The sequence below is a fragment of the Protopterus annectens genome, chromosome 3.part0, assembly GCF_019279795.1.
Source record: "Protopterus annectens isolate FY-2018-M chromosome 3.part0, PAN1.0, whole genome shotgun sequence".
In the NCBI taxonomy this organism is placed as follows: Eukaryota; Metazoa; Chordata; order Ceratodontiformes; family Protopteridae; genus Protopterus; species Protopterus annectens.
The window spans coordinates 1,584,070,132-1,584,091,363 of NC_056731.1; the positions used below are offsets into that span (position 1 = coordinate 1,584,070,132).

The 21,232-nt window shown below is 38.5% G+C and overlaps 1 protein-coding gene across 1 annotated transcript in view; it reads right to left on the bottom strand.

The window, feature by feature from the left end:
- Positions 1 to 5,240, bottom strand: part of LOC122796874 (cytochrome b-c1 complex subunit 7) — a 151,952-nt gene extending 146,712 nt beyond the window's left edge. The window contains exon 1 of the mRNA XM_044065620.1: positions 5,139 to 5,240. Coding sequence (XP_043921555.1) covers positions 5,139 to 5,157 — 19 coding nt within the window. The 5' untranslated portion in view covers positions 5,158 to 5,240. The remainder of the gene's footprint in view (positions 1 to 5,138) is intronic.
- Between the last annotated feature and the right edge of the window lie 15,992 nt (positions 5,241 to 21,232).

The following is a 21,232-nucleotide window of genomic DNA, read 5'->3' on the forward strand; positions in this document are numbered from 1 at the left end:
ATTATGCACTAAAATATCCCAAAGATTTCTACCTCTTATTTGCAATCTTTAGCCTAATATGCACTCAGGAAATGCAAAAAGAATGGAGAAGCTTTCCCTCCACAAAAATAACACGTCTAATTGGCAGTCTACTGACACTGTGGGGGCGGGGGTTCTGGTAAAAACAATGTATCCAGCGGCTGCAATAGTGTATTGCCTACTTATTTACCAAAAGATGCTACTAGAGTCTACTACGACTACATATTTAATAAGATTTAATATTAAAAAGTTTTTTTTGTTGCACTACCAGCTCAGAGCAAACATGAAAAAATCAAGAGAGCAATCATGTTACCTCATTAATTCATACCATTACAAAAGCTAGAGATTCTGTAGTAACACGATTCACATCAGAATTTCATAATTAACATGCAAAGATGACACCAAACCTCATTCACAAATGTAGAACTTTAACATTTTCAACATTACCCTTGACAAGGCTATAGTGTACCATTTCATCAGAAAAAAAAAAAAAAAAAATTGTTAGCGATCCCGATTAGCTGGACCTGTGTTTTTTTTTTTTCCCCCAGTGCTGTTGCAACACTGGAGTTGATTATATTACATAAGAAGGTGTGTGTGGGGTTTGCACCCTCCGCAAAAAAAAAAAAAAAAAAAAAAAAAATGCCCCATGGTAGCAGCACTGGAGACGACAGTATTAGGTGTTACCTTTGTGGTGAATCAAGATACAGTAGCAAGGTTCATAGAGGATACAATACTTTAAAGGTTGTGAGATCTACTGCATGCAACACTATACAAAAGTTTCTCACTACTCGTTTAAAGTTTAGTACAAAAAAAGTGAAAAATACAGGATGGGAATGGACAGCACATTAGTCAAAAACTACCAACTAAAAATAAATATTTTGGGTTTGCATTTTAGTGCTCAGCATCAAAAAGACTAGAACTTGGATGTTTTCTCATGGTAAGCAGAAGGTGGCCGTGATGTTAGTTAAATCCTGTGAAAAATGTAGTGATATCTTTCACGTGGAAGGGAGTTTAGGGATGTCAAGACCAGTACAGGAGGTTGTTAGGATTTGTATACAGTATTTAGTTTTAGGATATTCACGGTTAAATGCTAACATTCCTAATCTCTCACACTCACAAAAAAAACTTAAGTAGACCAAAAAAAAAAATTACATTAGTACTGCGAAATATATTTGCAGGAAACCACATGTCAAGACCAGAAAGAGCACGTAAGTGTAAATAAAAGTAGACTAATCATAGGTTCACAGTTGGTACTAGGCTAAGGCCTATACAAGCCTAGCTATTACAATTCCCTGGATATTTCTTCCCACAATATTTACTTCCCTGGACCCCTGTCTAGTTCTTCCCACAATATTTACTTCCCTGGACCCCTGTCTAGCAGGGCGACTGACATGATCCCCAGGGTGAATTTCCTATTTCCCATCCAATCAAAGTTCCTTTTGAAGAGGGCCAAGGAGGCGCACTGCTTGATATGTATGGGCAGTCTCTGGGTCAAGAACCTATCCCTCCAGCATGTTTTGTTAAGAAAATTACTTTCAAAACAGAAAGTAAACACTGTAAAAAAGGTTTACGAGGATAAATATGAACATCTATAGAGGCCCCTAGTTGATGAAGTACTGCAGAATAAAACAGAGAAATATAAGTGAAAAAAAGGCGGCCTTGGCTGGAAATTTTGCAGTTCATGCAAGTTTTTGTATGTGTACATGACTTAATGAAACAAGGAAAATATACAAATGTTACACACACACACACACACACACACACACGTGTGTATATATATATATATATATATATATATATATATATATATATATATATATATTTATTATATACACACAAAACATGTGCAAACATCGTGGTATTGAAGTGGCTGAAAAACACTGGAAACATGAGCCACAAAGAATCATAGAAAATGATGAAGTTTATATCACATGGGATCACCCAATACCAACAGTTCAAAAGATAGACGCTAGAAAAACGGATATAGTAGCCCAAGAAAAGAAGACAAAAGTAGCATTAATCACGAAATCGCCACACCTAGCGACTAGAGTGTCTTGCGTACAGAGAAACACAAAGTCATAAAATACCTTAATCTGCTGGCAGAAATGAGAGCCATGTGGAAGAAAGATACTCAGACAGTTCCAGCAGTAGAAGGAGCAACTGGTCTTATAAAAAAGAATTTACAAATTGTATTTAGATATGTTACCAATTCATGTAATACCGTACGAATTGGAGTCACTACTGGGCACATTGCGGGTGCTGCGAAGAGCACTTTTGGCTGACAAAGAGTAAACACTACTAATTTCATGAACTTTAATTGTACTTTGACTTGGGAATGGGGTCCATTCCCATCATGGTATTAGAAACCCAAAAGACTTAGGGAAATGAAAAACGACACACATACATACATACATAATTTGAATGATAATTATGTATGCAGGGACTATAAAATGATGACTCTAGCAGAAGCCAGAGACGCAAAAGCATAAAAGATGGAAGAAAGAATCTGCTTGAGGTCAAAGTGTAGAATACAGCAGGATATAAAACATTTTTATGTGGCTGTTCTTTCATTCATAAATGAGACAGAAGTAAGAGTAGCCCATGCAGTGCCTATTCCTTCTTCAGGACAAACTCCCATCTCCAAGTTAAGCAGAGTAACACACTTGTCTACATTTAAAAAGGAGCTGGACAACTACAATAATGTTCATAAATACACCCCCATTATGATGGACAGGGCCCTCCTTCAAATGAGAGGCAAGGCCTAAGGGTTGGTACAAGTAAAGCAGAAACTCAGTTGCCTTGTCATTTCTAGGATCCTACCATGTGGGACCCAGATGTGTCATGGCCTACAAGTTATAAATCAGGTTCTAGAAAACTTGGGCATACAGTGTGTAGTGTGCATTTTAGTTTCAAGTATTTGCTTCAAGTGTTGCTGTTGCTTGGCATGTACTGTGTAGATCTCATGGACATCAGCTGCCCTTTCCCATTTTTTGTACATGGTGTGAGGGGTATTGTTAACTGTCGCCAACACTCTCGATTCAGTGCCACACTCCTGCCTTTTTCAAACACTCAATGCCTTACTGTCGCAGATCTTCTTTCACACAATCCATCCACTTCTTTGGACACCCTCGCTCCCTCTTACCTTCTTCCTGTCGGTCCCAAATCTTCCTCTCCAGATTGTCTCCTGCTTTTCTACACGTCCAAACCACCATAATCTGTTATTTGATTTTTTTTCTGCAATTGGAACTATTTTGGCTTCTGCTCTTATGCCCTCATTTCTTCATCTGGCCCACGATGTGCATACTACCACCCTTCTCAGGCACTTCATTTACATCACCTCCAGCTTCAACTGTTCTGCCTCTACTGCCCAGGTTTTTGTACCTCTACTGCCCAGGTTTTTGTACCATACATTTTTACTGGTCACACTACTGTCTTGTACACCTTGCTTTTCAGCATTTTTGGCATTCTTATCACATGGACAATGATGAAAATGTATTTTCAGAAGTATTTTGTGGAGCAATAATGTAAAGAAGGGGGCTGTGGCAGGCAGAAATTACCCTATCTTACTTTGGAAGTTATTGAGATGGACTGATGTGGACAACTTGCATAATCATTCCAAATTCAGGATGCTGCTTTGTTTTCTGCACCACCACAAACTAAAAAGTTAACTCTGTACACACATTCTCTATCCTCGATCCCAAGCTTTAGTAAAATTCACCAGAAAACACTTTACCCCCTCCAGTAGGATTAAAGTCAAAGCTTTTTGAAAACTCTAACTAGCATAACCACTTGCTCCTGCTTTCACAACAGCTCTTACTAATCTATCCTACATAGTTAGTTGGCAAAACTAACAAGTATACCAGCTCATGCTGGATTCCTACACTCTCCTTAGGTATTTAAGTTCTGTAGAGCCTGGTGCCTTTAAAGACACCTATGCAGTTTAATACATTTCATACCAAACTTATTAACCCTTCTAACATTATAATGATTTTAGTTCAACAACATATCTGTGCGGCAATATTATTTAGTATATACACACAGCGTTAACAAAAAATTCTCAAAGTGGTATTATTAACTTTAACAATGTTAATACCACTTATCAATGGAGCGCCTCCCCGGGCTTCCGCTGAAAAAGGACCTGTGCCCAGTTGAACTTTCCAGCAAACAAATGTGAAAGAAATGAATGCGATATGCCTGTTCAGTATTCTGTACTCAACTAACAGTTTACACAGTACCGCCTTGCTATGTTTTTGCAATGTAACCTTTAAATTATTATCTCACTACACCTTACTTTACTTACAAGCTTTTTCCACTTATTACATAACGACACACTGCATTTTCTTCTAATGTTAACCCAAAGATGTGGCTAAACACGGGGCTACTGGTATCAGTGCACTACTTCGATGAATAAGTGTCAGTAAAAGAAAAACTTGGGAACATAAGATACTGATTTAACGTCCTACATACAGGATGGCACATCAGGAGTGCATGCTCTACCCAATGCCGTCAGTAAAACAAAAACTTGGGAATATAAGATACTGATTTAACGTCCTACCTACAGGATGGCACAGTAGGAGTGCATGCTCTATCCAATGCCTCACTGCCAGTACATGAATCCAAGCCCTCGCATGCAACTACGGAGCTCCATTCTATTTGCGTAGGTAACGGATTTAGCACAGGGGACACTTAACTACTACACTAATAAGTTCTGTTCTACTTTTGCATGACAGTTACCAGAAAACACTAGTCTACAAAGAGCGAGAAGCAGAAACTGCGACAGTTTACCAGCCCATTAAAAAAAACGAATTACACAACTGCGAATCAAGCCTGCCTGTGAATCTATACTTCTAAAAATTATAGAAGTTACGTATAAATACATTACAGTAATAACACAGAGACCCCCAATTTCTAACACAAGCAACCACAAGCCAAGATTCATGTTTCACGACCTGCAGGGACATCAGCAAGGGCAATGAAGGTTTCAAAAATGTTAACTAGTTTTGCAAAATAAAACTCTTTTAACTATAGACTATAACAAGGATATATAATAAAACACTAAAAAAAATACAAAAGATAGCAAATAAACTTTCAAATGTTTTAAATAATCAGACTTTCCTTACCTGGTGCCCTCGCTGCCATGATGCTTAGGTCACAGAAGCCTAGGAATTGTGGAGAAAAGATTTTGCTTCCGGGTTACTCGGTGATTACGTTATTATCAAGGAGGTTATTGGAGTGAAACGTAATGGTTAGTACGTAGAGACTATCCTTTGCATGTTGTTTCTCGACTATTTACAGCTCGACAGGTGTCGCTCTAATATTTGACTGTGTGCGGGTGCCATACTCGAGGTACAATGGGTACCCCAGTTGTCTAGGAAAGTTTTGGTGCGTTAGACTCGCTTGTTTACAGCCTACCTGTCAAGTGTACCTCATCACGAGGAACGTACCTCATGTGGGGTCGTAAAAAGTTCATGTTCCACGAAGTTCCCTCAAAGTTCCACATTGAAAGACTCTGTCACACATTCAGTGTTAGGAATCTTTTAAGTAAAATCCATTGTAAATAGAAATGAATCATATTAATTCATTAAAAGATCTTTATAAGTAAAACCAGCACAGTTTAACCATCCTATGACCTTCCTAATTGAAGTTGTTAGTAAGCCATTAGTATGTGTATCACATTTTGCCTATTTGTTCCACATTATGAGGGCTATTGTTCCTCATTTTGGACATGAAAGGTTGAGAGCTATGTACAGCACCCACAATCCCGTTAATCGGCCTGCAGTGCACGCTGCCATCAGGTGTTACTGTGTTGTGAAAGAACCAAACCAAATAAACGGAAGCAAATGCTGGTGAAAAGAACCAAGAACTGAAAACCAACACTGGTGGAGATATTGCGCCAATAAATATCCAAGTAAAATCCAAAACACAAGTTTATTAACGCTGGTTAACGCAAGTAAATCACAGTAACACTCGTTTTCGTCACAAAATGTAACTTCATCAGACAGCTTGAAAAAATAACCTCACAGCTTATATACATTTAATTAATTAATGCACCTAATCAAGACAATTAAGTCTTAAAGAACAAACATCATAGAAATACTGCATTGTTATATGGTATTTATAAATAAAAAAATATATGTTAAAAACATTAGAAAGTTTTTAGAAAATTTTAAAATTAAAACATTCAAGATATAGGTATTGATAAAAATAAATAAATACATCATACCTAAAAAGTAAAATAAAATATAATATAATTAAATGATGTGGACAAGTTTTTTTGAATGTATTTATATATTTGATATAGTATGTCATAGACCCTATATTTTGATAGCTTTTAATTTTAATATAGGCTTAATGGATATATAATCATTTAAGCCAGGCTCCTTGTTGGCTTCTAAGGAAATTTGCCAAAAAGTCTCTCTCTGCTCTAATATTGCCTGCCACGGTCCACCCCTTGGATCCCTGTTGATACTTTCCAGCACAAAAAATTGATATTTTGCTGTGGGACATGCAGATGTATGTTTGAACAAAGCATTAGTATTGTTTTCTTTTTGTATATCGTGTATATGTTCATAAATTCTGCGTTTTAAAGTACGCTCGGTCTTTCCCACATAATATGCCGGACAGATAGTACACATAGCCAAATACACCACCCCTTGGCTGTTGCAGTTATAATATGCTGTGGCCTTGATAGTCCTGTTTTTAGCAGAAAGAAATACTTGTTCAGCATGCACAATGTATGAACATTGTGCACATGACCCACATTTAAAAGTACCTTTACGTGGACGGGTTGAGTGGTATTGGAAAGGACCCATTTCTAGTATATTCTTTATACTTCTCCCTTTTCGAAAAACCGTCTTCATATCCTTACCATGCAAGTTACACAAATCAGTGACCTCTGTAAAAGTTTCCCATTCTTTGGAGATAATATCCCTAATACTACTGGAATTAGCACTGTATTGTGTAATGAAGGCCTTTTTGAAATCTAACTGATTGTTCTCCTTGCTGGAATTATTGTAAGTCATGCCCAACCCCAAAATAGGTCAGAACCTATTCTTTCTACCTTCCTTAACTTGTTCACATATATTGCCTATAAATTCTTTTGGATAACCCCTGTCTCGAAACAATTGGAATAATTTATCACATTCTAACAGGAAATCTTGGTCGTTGGAAGTATGCATGGGGTGTGAGCTGTCATAGTGTATATAACTGTTAGAAAACGTAGGTTTTCTATAAATAGCAGATCTAAATTTGTCATCACCATCAATACTAAGTGAAACATCCAAATATTCAACTCTGTCAACATAAACATGGTGTGTGAATGTAAGAAAGTTAGTAGTAGCTGTTAGATATTCCATAAAGTCCCTGATAAGGACGTCTGGTCCAGTCCAGAAAATACAAATATCATCTAAAAACCTAAAATAGGCTACCCAATATTTCCTAAAGGGACTATTGAGTACATATTTGTTTTCCCAGACAGAAAGAATAATATCAGCATATGTGGGGGCACAATTTGCCCCCATAGCCACACCTGATGTTTGTTTATAATATTCACCTGAAAAGTGAATAAAATTGTGATGTAAAACCAATTCCATGAGCTCCAAAATGACAAAGATATCATTGTTACTGGCCTTTGGACTAGATATAAGGGCCTCTTCTAACCATAGTAAACCTGTTTCGTGTGGTATCACAGAAAACAGGTCCACACCATCTATGGTCAGAAATTTTAGATTAGGGGCCCAAAGTTCAGGGGTAACCTGTCTCAAAAATTCCCAAGAATCCTTAAGTAAATGAGTGGCTTTAGGCCATAAACTTTTAAATTTATAATCTAGAAATTTTGAAAGCGGAGAAATTTTAGACCCTTGAGCCGCCACAATGGGTCTTAGTGGTGGATCATGTGTGTTCTTATGTACCTTGGGTACTCCAAATATGGAAGGCACCCTAGGTTGTGAGTTGTCCAGAAATGTATATGTACTGTAATCTATAGCCTCTTGGTCCAAAAGGTCTTTTATGGCCAAGTCAATCTTTTGGTAAGCTATATTTATTTCGTTAAGAGATACAGGACAGTATCTAGACTCGTTATTTAAAATAGTATTCATTTTGCCCACATAGATGACTTGGTCCATAATAACCGTACCACCCCCTTTGTCTGGCTCCATGACTCTAATGTTAGTGTTTTGTCTAAGATTATACAACAATTTGCTTTCAGGAATAGTTAAATTAGGAACATATCTAGCATGTCTGCAATGATACCTAACTTTTTGTTCTATCCTGCTCTCCAAATTTTTGAGTTGAGGGGGTTGAAAATGCTACTCCTATGAAGGTCATCATGAATGGAAAAATCTTGGTTTCCTAATAAATGCTCTAGGTTCAATTTCCTCATAAAAAGTTTGAGGTCCATAATCACTTGGGTGACATTACTGCTCCTATTCGGAACATATTTAAATCCCTTGGTAAAAAGTTCAAAGTAAATGTCAGAAATATGCAAAGAACTGTAATTATAAATAGTGTAACCTTCCTTTTGGCATATAGGATCAGTACGGCCAGTCAGATCAGTAACAATATCAGCCTCGGTGCAATCTATTCCCAAAACTGAACCTGTGTTTGAAACTGGTTCCTGTTGTTCCTCGGGACATCCCTGTAGGGATGGCGCTGGGGGGAAAAAGATTGCTCAGAATGTGTTTTACGCTGATTCCGTATCCTTTCGGATCTCCTGGGAAGTGGATCTGGTCCCTGTGCCTGAGGTATATCATGTTCATTGTCATGAAATGTAATATCTGTACTATAAACTTGCTTATGTTTTTTATGTATTCTCCCATTATTAGAAAATGGAATGGGGTATTGACATCCTTTCTCATATTCCCTGATGTCTCTGTGCAATTTTTTGTATTTTCTTTGCAAAATTTCTTCGCATTTATTGTCCACATCTTTCCTAATTTGGTAATATCTCTTACTTTCAGATTCAATTTGAAACATAAGATCACTAGTAACAGCCATGTTGTACTTAACAATATCCTGGTCTAGTATTGCAATCTCTAATTCATTTTTCTTTACAATGGCTTGTACAATTTCAAGGCCACATTTGTCAAAAGCATGCACAAGGTCAGTGTGAAAGTCACTACCTGCTATAACATTATTCGGATACTTATAGACCCGAAGGCCTTTAGGGACTAAGCGTTTGTTGAGACATTCATTGAGGTACATGTTGTCTAATAAGTAAAACCAGCACAGTTTAACCATCCTATGACCTTCCTAATTGAAGTTGTTAGTAAGCCATTAGTATGTGTACCACATTTTGCCCATTTGTTCCACATTATGAGGGCTATTGTTCCTCATTTTGGACATGGAAGGTTGAGAGCTATGTACAGCACTCACAATCCTGTTAATCGGCCTGCAGTGCACGCTGCCATCAGGTGTTACTGTGTTGTGAAAGAATACATAAGTCATCTGCCTTCAAAAATGTTAATGGATTTATTTTTATTTTATGAAGTATGAAAATCCAATGTCTGCAGTTATTTAGTGAATTCAATCCTCACTGATTTGCCAGAAAATTACAGATTTCATGTCCATGAGACCAGAAATATGATGTAAAAATCTGGCCGTATTGGGAAATTCTGAACAGTTGAGAGGTATGAGTGGCAAACAGGTAGACTAGCAATAACCCAACTCTGTGTGTGGGTAATGCTGGATTTACCCACACCCAGATGTGGGTTGCTGTTATTATTCAATGACATTATTTAAGAAAAAAGTTTGGGCATCGTGCACGCTCTTTCCCATTTTTCCCTGTATCCTGGTGCTTTCCTGATGTAGTGTGCATGTGTATGGGACTTTCGTTGCCATGCTTAGGCAGTACATCATTGCTGTGGAAAGGAAAATGTCCATTGCATTTTTTTTTAAAGAAACCAGGTGACTTTCAACACATGGGGAAGTGATGGGAGAGAGACAATAAAAGTATAATCATGTTTCTCTAGGTGTGCATAACTACCTGATTATCCTTTTATTTTTCTCTGTCCCATCTCTCTCCTTCATTTGAAGTCTCCAGTTTTGCACGTTTGTTTTTTTTTTTTTTAAATAAAAGAAAAGTAAAAATTTTATTGCATATATTAATGGAAGAAAGTCTGGGCAACCAGACCTTTTTCCATTGGTGTATGCACAATTTACAACAGGCCCGCTAGTTGGGCTGACCAATACGAGCACTGGTTTATGAATATTAATGGCCAGTCATTGTATATTACTGCGTTTCTCGCATGTAAGAGTTGACTGTCGCTACAGTTCACTGAAGTCTGAATAATCCTTTATCCCTCGTCAAGTACACAAACAACAATTCACATTCAGGTTGGGCCGGATTCATGAGCTTCCAATTTTCATGCTGCTATTGTGGACACATCACCCCAAGAGACGCATGACTCTACACTTCAAATCCTGTAGTGCCATCAAACGAAGGTAAAGCAGAGTATGCTAATGAAAGCATAATCAGTTGAATTACATGCTAATGAACCAATCCAATATGGCAGAAGCAGTCAGGAGCGATAGAATAACTGTGTAGAGATGGTGTTGCCCTTTGCCATGAACACCAAATCCTACTGGAATACAGCCGCCATCACACTTTGGGGGAACAATGTTAGGGGCTGCTGATACTCTCTTGCATGCATATGTGCAACAGGCTCAAATTTATGTTGCTGATAGACCTCCTCCAAGGAGAAGAAGAGTGTTCAGACCCCAACGTATCATGGACTGCATAGTATTGAAATAGTACAGAGATACAGGGTTAACAAGGAAACAGTACAGGAAATCTGCAACCTCTACCGCCCCCCACCTCAGACCCAGGGGAAATGAAAGAGAACCTATACCAATGGAAACTAAGGTATGTGTAGCATTAAGGATATTAGTTACTGGTACATTCTAGAGACCCACAGGGAATATACTAGGGGGTGTCACAGGCCTCAGTTTCCAGAGTATTTCACCAATATCTAAATGCTGTGCGACTGCCTGCAATGGGCTACATCTATTTTCCACGCATACTACATGAGAGATCAAGAACAGTGCAGGGATGCCATGGTGTAGCACACTTCCCTGAAGTCTTGGGGCCATACACTGCACTCACATAGAAATAAAAGCCCCACCTGATGAACAGGGAAAGACATTCATCAACAAAAAGGGGTACCATTCAGTCAATTGCCAGGTTGTCTGTAATACCCAAGGGATCATCTTCAGTGTTTGTGCAGGCAGCCCAGGCAGGTATAATGAGACACATATGGCACACCTTGCAGCTTTAATCAAGCTTTGCTAGGAGTGATGTTCCACAAGGCCATCTACTGGGTGATGCAGGTTATGCACTGGAACTGTGACTCATGACACCCATCAGAAATACACACACACACACACACACACACACACACACACACACACACACACACACACACACCTACAGAAGAAGGATATAATGATGCCACACCCATCAGAAATGCACACACACCTACAGAAGAAGGATACAATGATGCCACACACAAACTAGAAACATCATAAAGTGTGTTTTGACATGCTGAAGCCACAGTTCTGCTGTCTAGATACATCAGGGGTGCCCTGTAGTACAGAAATTCTCACAGTTTGTGTCATGTTGCACAATATCATATTGAGGAAACAGCTGCAAAAGAGGCCAACATTCCTGGACCACAGGCAGGGCCAACGCATTCCACACATACAGACAAGGAATCTTGAGGGAGAACGTCCAGCTGCTAAAGGTAGCTGGAAGACGTAGGTGTGCACAACATTCCCTTGCCTTGGCTAAGAGTCAAAGAATAGCACACACACCAGGTAAGGAATGCACATAACAATCTAAGTGCATACAAATATTAAAAGTGATTCCAGTTGATGTCCACAAACATTACTTACTCATGTAGTGACTATATGCAGAGCATCCAACAGAGACAGCCCAAAAGCACACAACTCATAAATGCAGTAATGTCAAGGTAAGTGTGGAACCTGTATGATACGAACAAATGTGTAAGAATATAAACTAATTGCATACCGTCAGTCTTGTACCTACACACTCTGTGTATCAGACATATATGAAGCCATAAGTCAAACCCAAATAAACAAAGCATATGGTACAGTCATCATCATTCTCACAGGTTGGGGGTGATGCAGCAGGCCAAGACTGACAATGAAAACATGCTGATGCTGTCCCTCCCTCCCCCAGCAGAAAAACCATCATAGACACTGCCCAATCCAGTGTGTCACTCATCCTATCCAATGGGTCAGCAAAACAGTTTAGGTAGTCACACAATAGCAAATGATGACGCAATTCTGTGAAGTAACCATACTATGATGGATAGCACTGCAAGACCTGCCATATGTGCAGTATAGCAGCAGTGAAATTTTAAAATTGCATAAATTTCAAAAAAGTGTTTTCCATTGTGTATTTAAATAAATTTAAACATGAACATGTAAGTGGTTTGCGTAGAGGACAAACATAACTTATGAAATGGTGCAGTGATTTGTAGAGCAATCTCCTCTAATTAACTGTGACAACCCACCACTGGACCAGAAATCAAGGAGCCTGAATCCTCACCACTGGCAACAGTGGGAGATGTACACTGGGAGGATGACAAGTACACATACAGTATTTCCAGATGCAGATCTCAGCATCAAGTGCAATTTCCCTTAAGAGCACACAGATACCACAGTCAGTCCAGGACTGGTTTCTCCCTTTTTCTCCAGATCCCCAATAAGACTCCCCACTGACACAGCTATATAGTTGAGATCTCAGCTGAGTGGCCAAGCCAAGACCTCCAGCACCCTCTCTGTCCAACCAATGCTTTATGTTCCTGCTCAAGTAGCTGATACACACACTGAGGTTTGATTTACACACACACACACACACACACACACACACACACACACACACACACACACACCTGGGAAAGGCAGGCACATGTTTACAAGCTATGCCCCCTTTTGCCCAGACTATAAGGTAGTTATCACTGCCACCAGCCAACCCCTTTTCAGCTACTTTAAGGCCCTTAACAAAGGGTGTCCAATCTTACTGTGTAATATTAATACAAATGGAAGTTTGACCAAGAGCAAGACTATTAGAAATGGGCCACACAGTGTCACCAGATTAATATGCAAGTACTCTCAAAACTTAAATATCTCTACACAGATCAGCCACAGTGAAAGGTTTAAATATATTTGATAATCAATAAAAGAACAAAAAAAATACTCTGTATATATTCACAATGACATCAGAGTTCACAATCACAGGAAATATTGAAAACAACATTGCAGGACAGTCTCAAATAAATAAAGAAAAAGTTGGCAAGACACCCATCCAAGTTATAGCCAGATATAGGCCCCCCTCCTTGACTCAGGAGACCCACTCCTCCTACCTGGACCCACTTGACTCCATCAAGGTACCCCTAACACCCTGATCCTTAGTGACTTTGACTACCCTGCCATAGACTGGGCAAAGTATTCCTGCACTAATGCAGTCAGCCAACGATACTGCTGTGTTTGCTTGCACTGCTTTATCTTGGATGAACATTGTCTGTATTTTTTCTGGATTTGGAGTTTTCTGCTTATAATGGATTTACCATCTACCAAGTGTCGCTTTTGTCTTGCAACAGCTGCCTTTTATTTTTCATTGTTTGTAAGACTCTACCTGTTTTCCTTGTTTGTTTTCAGTCAACAATTCCTTGACTTCATCAGTTCTAATGCACTAGACCAGATCATGTCATCCCCCACAAGGCAAGATAACATTTTGGACTTGGTTTTCACCAACAAGGGTGACCACTGCCCCACTCCCATAGTATGTTCTTCCCTGGTGAGATCAGATCATTGGCATACCTCTCAACTGTACAGATTATCGCCTAATATTTTGGTCTGTTTTTCATAAAATTGCAGTTTTCTAGCAAATTAGTAGAGAATCATTAAAGACTGAAGTTAGAAAATAATGGCGGACATTTGAGTTTCAGACTTAATACTCTGTAGTAAATTCATGCTAATGCAAAGCCTATTATTCAATCAACTTTCTAAGTTTGTAAGAATATTTAAAAATTGTCTCTATTTTTGGGGCTTTGTCCCATTTTTATCTATGGCTTTGTCCACATTTCTTACTCTAAGAAGTTGTGAGATATGATCATCGGTCTGTCTCATTCGAGTTTCTATCCCAACCAACCCCTTCAGCCATAACCAGGCTAAAAAACTTCTCAAAAGCTGACTACATCCCCGTAAGGAAGGGTATTAGTAGCTTCACAATTCACCCCCCCCAAGGATGCAGACAACTAAGTTGAACAGTACGCCAATGTAGTATACAAGCACCTATACAACTGATGAACTCAGCCATACCCAACAGAACTAAAACTTGCTCCTCAAGGAAACATAAACCTGTCTGGTGGACATCCTGTATCAACAGGCTTTACAACAAAACAAAGAAACTGTTGTCCAAGGGTAAAAAGGAACAAATTCCAAATTGGAAAAACTTTCTCCTTAGCCTCAACAAGCAGATTAAATCACTAGTGAAGACCTAAAAAGCCAGTTATGAATTGAAACTAGCCTCCCAAACAAAGGGAAATCACAAAGCCTTCTTCAGTTACATCAGGAACTTCCTTGGCAAAGATCAGGTTTGTTCCAAAGTAGAAATTAATGGTACCTCTTAGACTGATCCTGTTGACTTAGCCAACCTGCTAGATGATAGGTTCAGTGCAAACGTCACCCCCTATCCCCCCAAAGGCTCATTCGACATCTCTGATACTTGTCCTGCACCTCACATCTCCATATATACAGTGTTAAAAGCCCTATTCAAGACAAAAAAACACAGCTTCCATGGGACCTGATAGTGTCCCAGGCTGTATTCTACACTATCTTCAGCAAGAACTAGCTTCGCCATTGAGAACCCTATTCAACCACAGCCTAATAACTGGCTTCATTCCAGCAGAGTGGAGAACTGCCATTGTCATCCCTTTGCACAAAGGTGGTGCCACTACTACCCGGGAAACTATTGCCTCATTAGCTTGACAAGTCTGATCTGTAAAGCCATGGAGCATATTATTATGGATCTCATAAACAAGGACACAGGCAGCCTCCAAGCACTTGACTCCACCCAATTCGGATTTATCAGAGGCAAATCTTGCCTGTTGAACCTGGTTGACTTCTTTGAGACTGTCAGCAAGGCCCTTGATGAGGGAAAGTCAGTACATACAGCTTACCTTGACTTGGCCAAGGTCTTGGACACAATCCCCCACTTGGACATCATGAAAAAGCTAACACAGCTTGGTGTAAATCCCTATCTCATCAGGTGGGTGGCCAACTAGTTCATCGATAGGACCCACAAGATCAAAATAGGTGCCACCACCTCCGACAGCAGACCTGGCACTAGTGGTGTTCCCCAGAGATCTGTCCTTGGACCCCTACTGTTTGGCATCTACTTCTCAGAGGTTCAGGCAAAGAAAAAGGGCCTGTGGCAGACCAAATTTGCAGATGACTGTAACTTGGGTGCTGTCATTGACTCCCAAAATAATGTTAACATACTGCAAGAGGATCTCACAGCAACAAATGACTGGTGCCAAAGTCATGGTCTTAAGTTAAACGCAAAAAATCTATTATCATACAATTCGGCAAAAACATAGCCACTATTGATTACCACATTGACGACAACCTCCTAAGCACCCAACCTGTGGTGAGAGACCTGAGTACTCAGGTTGATAACATTCTCACATTCGACCATCATGTAGTGGCAGTGGTCAGAAAAGCCTTTTACTTGGTAAAGGGATTGCATCCAGAAAAAAGGAGGTTATTACCTCTTTGTACTCCTCCCTCATTAGGCTTATAATTGAGTATAATGCCCTGTTTGGTTTGTACCTCTCCAAACAACTGTACCAACTGGAAAGACCACAGAAATACTTCACAAAGAGAAACCATGGCCTCCAACACCTGTCCTATGCGGACAGGCTCAAATCACTATCACTGTAATCACTATCACCCTTGCAACTCCCACTCTAGTATCATCCACCCCATCCAACCACTACCTTTCTTTCCACTCCACTAACTACCTTGATTATAGCAAGCTCAGATGCTCATAAGCCTAGTACTTATTTTACAGCAGGAACTTCTCATTGTAACATTTGTTAATGTCTGTTATGTACTTCACAGATAAAGATTCTAGTTGTCTACTGATGTACTATGTTCTTCATCTGTAAATATGTTGTAAGTAATTGCTATGTTAAATTGTTAATTGCTATGTAATCCAATATAAGTACTGTCTGTTTATTTTACTGTGGAGCTTTTCTCCCTGGGCCTCCGCTGAAAATGGACCTACATCCAGTCGGACACTCCTGGTCAACAAATTTAAATAAATAAATAAAAATAAAATAAATAAACTGTACTCGGTATTGTACGAATTGCTCAGAGGTGATCTGTGTCTCGCCTACAAGGCAATATCGAACCCTACCCTTGCCCTACTAGAGATGCTCCATATCCATAAGTGAAATTCCTCACGCATTACCCGTTTGAAAGGCCTAAATCTAATATGCAACAACAACAAAACCTGCTGGAAAGACAGGTTTGTCTCCCAGAGGCTGCCCCATCTCTGGAATAGACTTCCCATACATGTCTAACATAATACCTCACTGACTCTCTTCAAGCGCAACCTTGATGAGTAGATGGGAAACCACAAATGTGTCCCAGGGGTTCCACATTTGACCCTCACTGACAGGGGAACTGGCGCTGGCTGAGGTTTCTTTTTTGGGGATTAACTCTTGGCTAGGCTTGTAAGGCTTCTAGGGTCATTAGACTAGTAACCTCCTATGATCCTCTGAACTAAGCTTTGCTATATTCCTGACTATATCGAAGAGAGTTACTATGCCCTAGAAACTTACTTACAGATGTTGTGGTGAATGGTTCTTATCAGGTCCAAGAATGAATATAGAATGCACTGTCTCTCTCTAACAGACTTCTCAAATTAACATCTCAAATATTGCTGCTGGGATAGCTTGCAGAATGACATCATTTCTTGTCATCTGACTCTATCCCAGGTGAACCCCCCACTGCTGAAAGCTGAAAGTGCTTAGCATCTACCTGTGAAACTGCACAAACCTCAGATCTTTGGCAAATGCTGGAAGTCATAAAACAATTACATTCCTTCACATTTCAAGACTAATAATTATTTCACCCTAGAGACAATACAGAAAGCTCCATAGTTTTAGACGTGTCTCCTTGCTGCATTGAAACTGAAAAATACCATCTTTTATGGCATAGCCATAAAGTAATTTAATTTCAGTTATTTTTCCGAAGTTAACCTCCTGTACACCAGTTTCTACTGTTAAAATATATACATTTAAACAGTTACAGTAGTGTATGTACATTTCTATTCTTTCCCAGTAGGGCACAATGTGGTACATTTTAAGCACAAGCACTTTATAAAATACCTTTTTAACAAATGTCTATACAAACCAGTTTGATATGCACATGGCATACAGTTCTAATACATGTGTAACACAAACATCTTACACAAGTCATTTCAATATTCACCAATGACATATAATTTTTTACAAAATTCCAGCTAGCTGGGCTGGCAGTATCTCCCTTTGTCACAGTAAATATCAGTAATGCTGTGTCTGTATCCAATCAGTCTGTCCTCCTTCTAGTTCCATATCTACATCATCTTTATATTGTGTAGATTCAGTCCTCTGAGCACTGTGAATATGCAAATGAGTTATGAAATCATTAGTATTCCTGAATACTAAAACTAAATAAATAAATAAATAACTTGATGTAGGGGATGTAAACATGGTGTAGGTAGCTACACAACTGCATGAACATGCTGTAGGACTGAGGGGAGGAGCAATAACACTTGTTAGCTGCTAATGGCTTCCAGCTGTTTCTGATTGCTCTAACTACAACAACAAGCAATACTCTCTCTGAAGTGTTTATATCCTGCAGAGTAGACTTATAATAAAAAGGTGTAAGCATCTTTAGAGGTGTGAAAATAACCTTAAACACATAAGAGTACACTGTCTATACTTTATTTAAAATTTGAAATGCTAATCAGCTTTATTACACGTTGAAACAAAGATGCAAATAAATGGCCATGACATTGCGTAGCTGTAGTTAAGTTGAGAGGGGAAGGATGTTCAGAAAATAAAGAAAAGTATCTGGCAATGGTGGCAACCTGGCATTAAAATGGTGTGGACTACTATTAGTTTAAAGTATTGGTCAATATGACATTAATGTAGACATGTTCAAGCAAATGGTAAAGTAGCATTTTCTAGTCCTGTGCTGGCAAAGAGGGATAAAAAAACACAATTGTGTGTTGTTATTGTACTGGGTTGAGGATTCACTTCCAGCAATTGTGCTGTCTGTCAGAGTTAATGCATATTTTCTGAGCATATGATCAGATTGTGCCAAACACAGATATAGGAAACTTCACAATCATACCTTTTCATTAGTATTATCCTATATTTGTTACTTCTGACAACTGTCATCTTTTTTTGTATTGCTCATTTGCATGTATTTTGTCAGAGTGCACTCTTGATTGGCAGCATTATGAAGCAGTGAATGAGAGTCCACTGTCCAAGCCACAAACTGATAAATTTAATTTGTCTTGCCATCGTAGTGCATTTCACATTGGCACAGGTGCGCTTTGCTACAGTACTTTGAACAGGAGTAAGAGAAGAAATTCTACATTACATTAAGTATCATTGTAGCACATGTGATACATAAAATGATTTTAAAGAAACACAACAGAGGATGCAGGTTTGAAGTCACATTCTGATTGGAATGTTTACAGCGGATGTGAAAATGCAGCTTGTAATTTCCTATGTGAAATATAAATTGTTAATATGTTTTTTTGCCTGTGTAATTTAGCACTGCTTAGCAGAGTGCAAACATGACTCAGAATTGACAGAAACAGTGAACAATTTCATTTCTGTAATCTTCATTAATGCAAACATGTTTGGCACCAATGTACTGTATTTCTTTTTCAATAATAAATCTTTTTTATTTTTACTTCTTCATACATGCTTTTAACAGAGAAAATACAGAAATAATTCTACACAATTTCTATCAACATTAACACAAAATATATACAATATTTACATGAATGCTTTCACCATTTGAATAACATATCTATAAAGTTTTTCCGTACAAATATAATCTCTTGAAATAATAAGGTTCTTCCAAAGGTTATACTTTATAGTCTAAAATAAAATAATAATGGGATTTCCTAATTTCGATGGATTAAGCTAATATAATGTTGAAAATTTGTTCCCAAATCTTTAGATTATTTGGATGTTTACTTTGGCTATTGATAACATATTTGTGGGCTAATATATGTTTTATCGCTAATATCTTAAAATTTTCCCAAGACGTTTGAGTTGGATTTAGCCAATTTGTAGCTATATAGAGCTCCAATGCACTGTATTTCTAATGAGTGATTGATATGCACATTTTTGTACCTGTTTCTGTAGCAGAAGCTGTAAATGCAGTGCATTTGGACCCTTAACACAGTTTTTCTTGAGTGCAAATCCATACAGTGTGAAGGGACTGCAGAAATTATTACTTCCAATATAAGATTAACTTTCATCATAACTTCATATGCTTTTTTTGCCTTGTGTCCTTGCTCTGTGCTGAGTGGCTCACAAACAAGCTTACCTGCTCAAGGAAGAAAGTGAAAAATGTTATTTGGGCAGCCTTCTATAGCATGAACAGGCTTAACAGCAATGTGCAAACATCAGCACTCTGGACAGTACTGAGTGGAGAACATCCACCTGCTATGTAGGTGTCTCTTTGGCACAACCTGTAAGTGCACTGATATTAGGGACAGAACACAAATGATCCAGGGTTCAAATCTAGATTACTTTCATTTTTACAAAGTTTGTCAGAATGCAGTTTCTAACAACACTTTGAATAGGAAAGTAGCACTACATGCAGATGGCTGTCATAATTATGTTTATTGCAATAAATGTCTCATTAATGCTTTCATAAATTAGTATTTCTAAGTAACATATCATTATTGATTTAGTTAAGAAACATAGTTGAGTGTGTGTGTCATTGTTTAAGCAAGATAGTTTTGATAATGGAACAAAAATGCACTTGCATATCTATGATGGGTAGAATATCTAAGTCAAAATAGTCTTCTCTCCTCATATAGGCCAACTCTGTGTTTAGGACAGTATGTGTAGTGAAGTATGTGTGTATCATACTCCAGCCTGTATTAATCATCTCCTGAAAGTCTATCTGACATACATTCACAAACAGTAACACTGTCTCTTTCATGGTAATGTATTTCACAGGACTTCCTAAAGTTATACACATACAGGCCTATGTGCAATAAATCTCCATTTATGCAGAATTCAGTTTATCTGTAATGAACATACTTGAAAAGGAATTCCCCTGTAACACTAACAAATAATCACTTTGCTTGAAATTATGCCTTTTTTCTTCCCTAGGTTTGATTCCCACATTGGTCAACTAACTTTTTACAGTGTGTAATGACTTGTTTGTGCACTAGCGTTAAACACAAGATTTGAATTTGGCATCAGTTCATACAGTGGATATAAAAAGTGTACACACCCCTGTTAAAATATCAGTTTTTTAAGATATAAAAAATGAGACCACAATAAATCATTTCAAAACATTTCCCACCTTTAATGTGACCTATAACCTGTACAATTCAGTTGAAAAACAATTAAATCTGTTAGGGAAAAAATATAAAAAATGTACAATAAGATGGTTGCATAAGTGTGCACACCCTTAAACTAATACTTTGTTGAAGCACGTTTAAAGATGCTGCTTGTCTTCTGCAAACATGATTGCTTTGGGAGATGGTGGTGCTAAATTTAGATACAGAGGTAGAGTGCTGAGGAGTCCAGGACTTTTGTGGCATTCCTTGTGAATCACTACAGCTGTAGGCTGTTACAGGAGGGCTATTCTGGGTCTCAGTATAAGACTGAGGCTTGAAACAGAGTAGCCAAGGATGTCTCCAGTGCAACTGGCATCCCTTGCACTGGAGGGTGTTGTCATCACCACTGTAGTGACCTGAAATGGCACAAGAAGAATGTCCTTAACTGATGGGAGGATGAGTTTAGGATGCTGACATTTCACACTTATGTTTTATTCAGTATGCTTTTGTGTCTCTTCTTGTCTTCCTCTGTTTTGTACAGCTGATGAAGACATTGCAGTGAACTGTGAGGTGCACCAAAAAGGTTAACTTGCCTCAGAG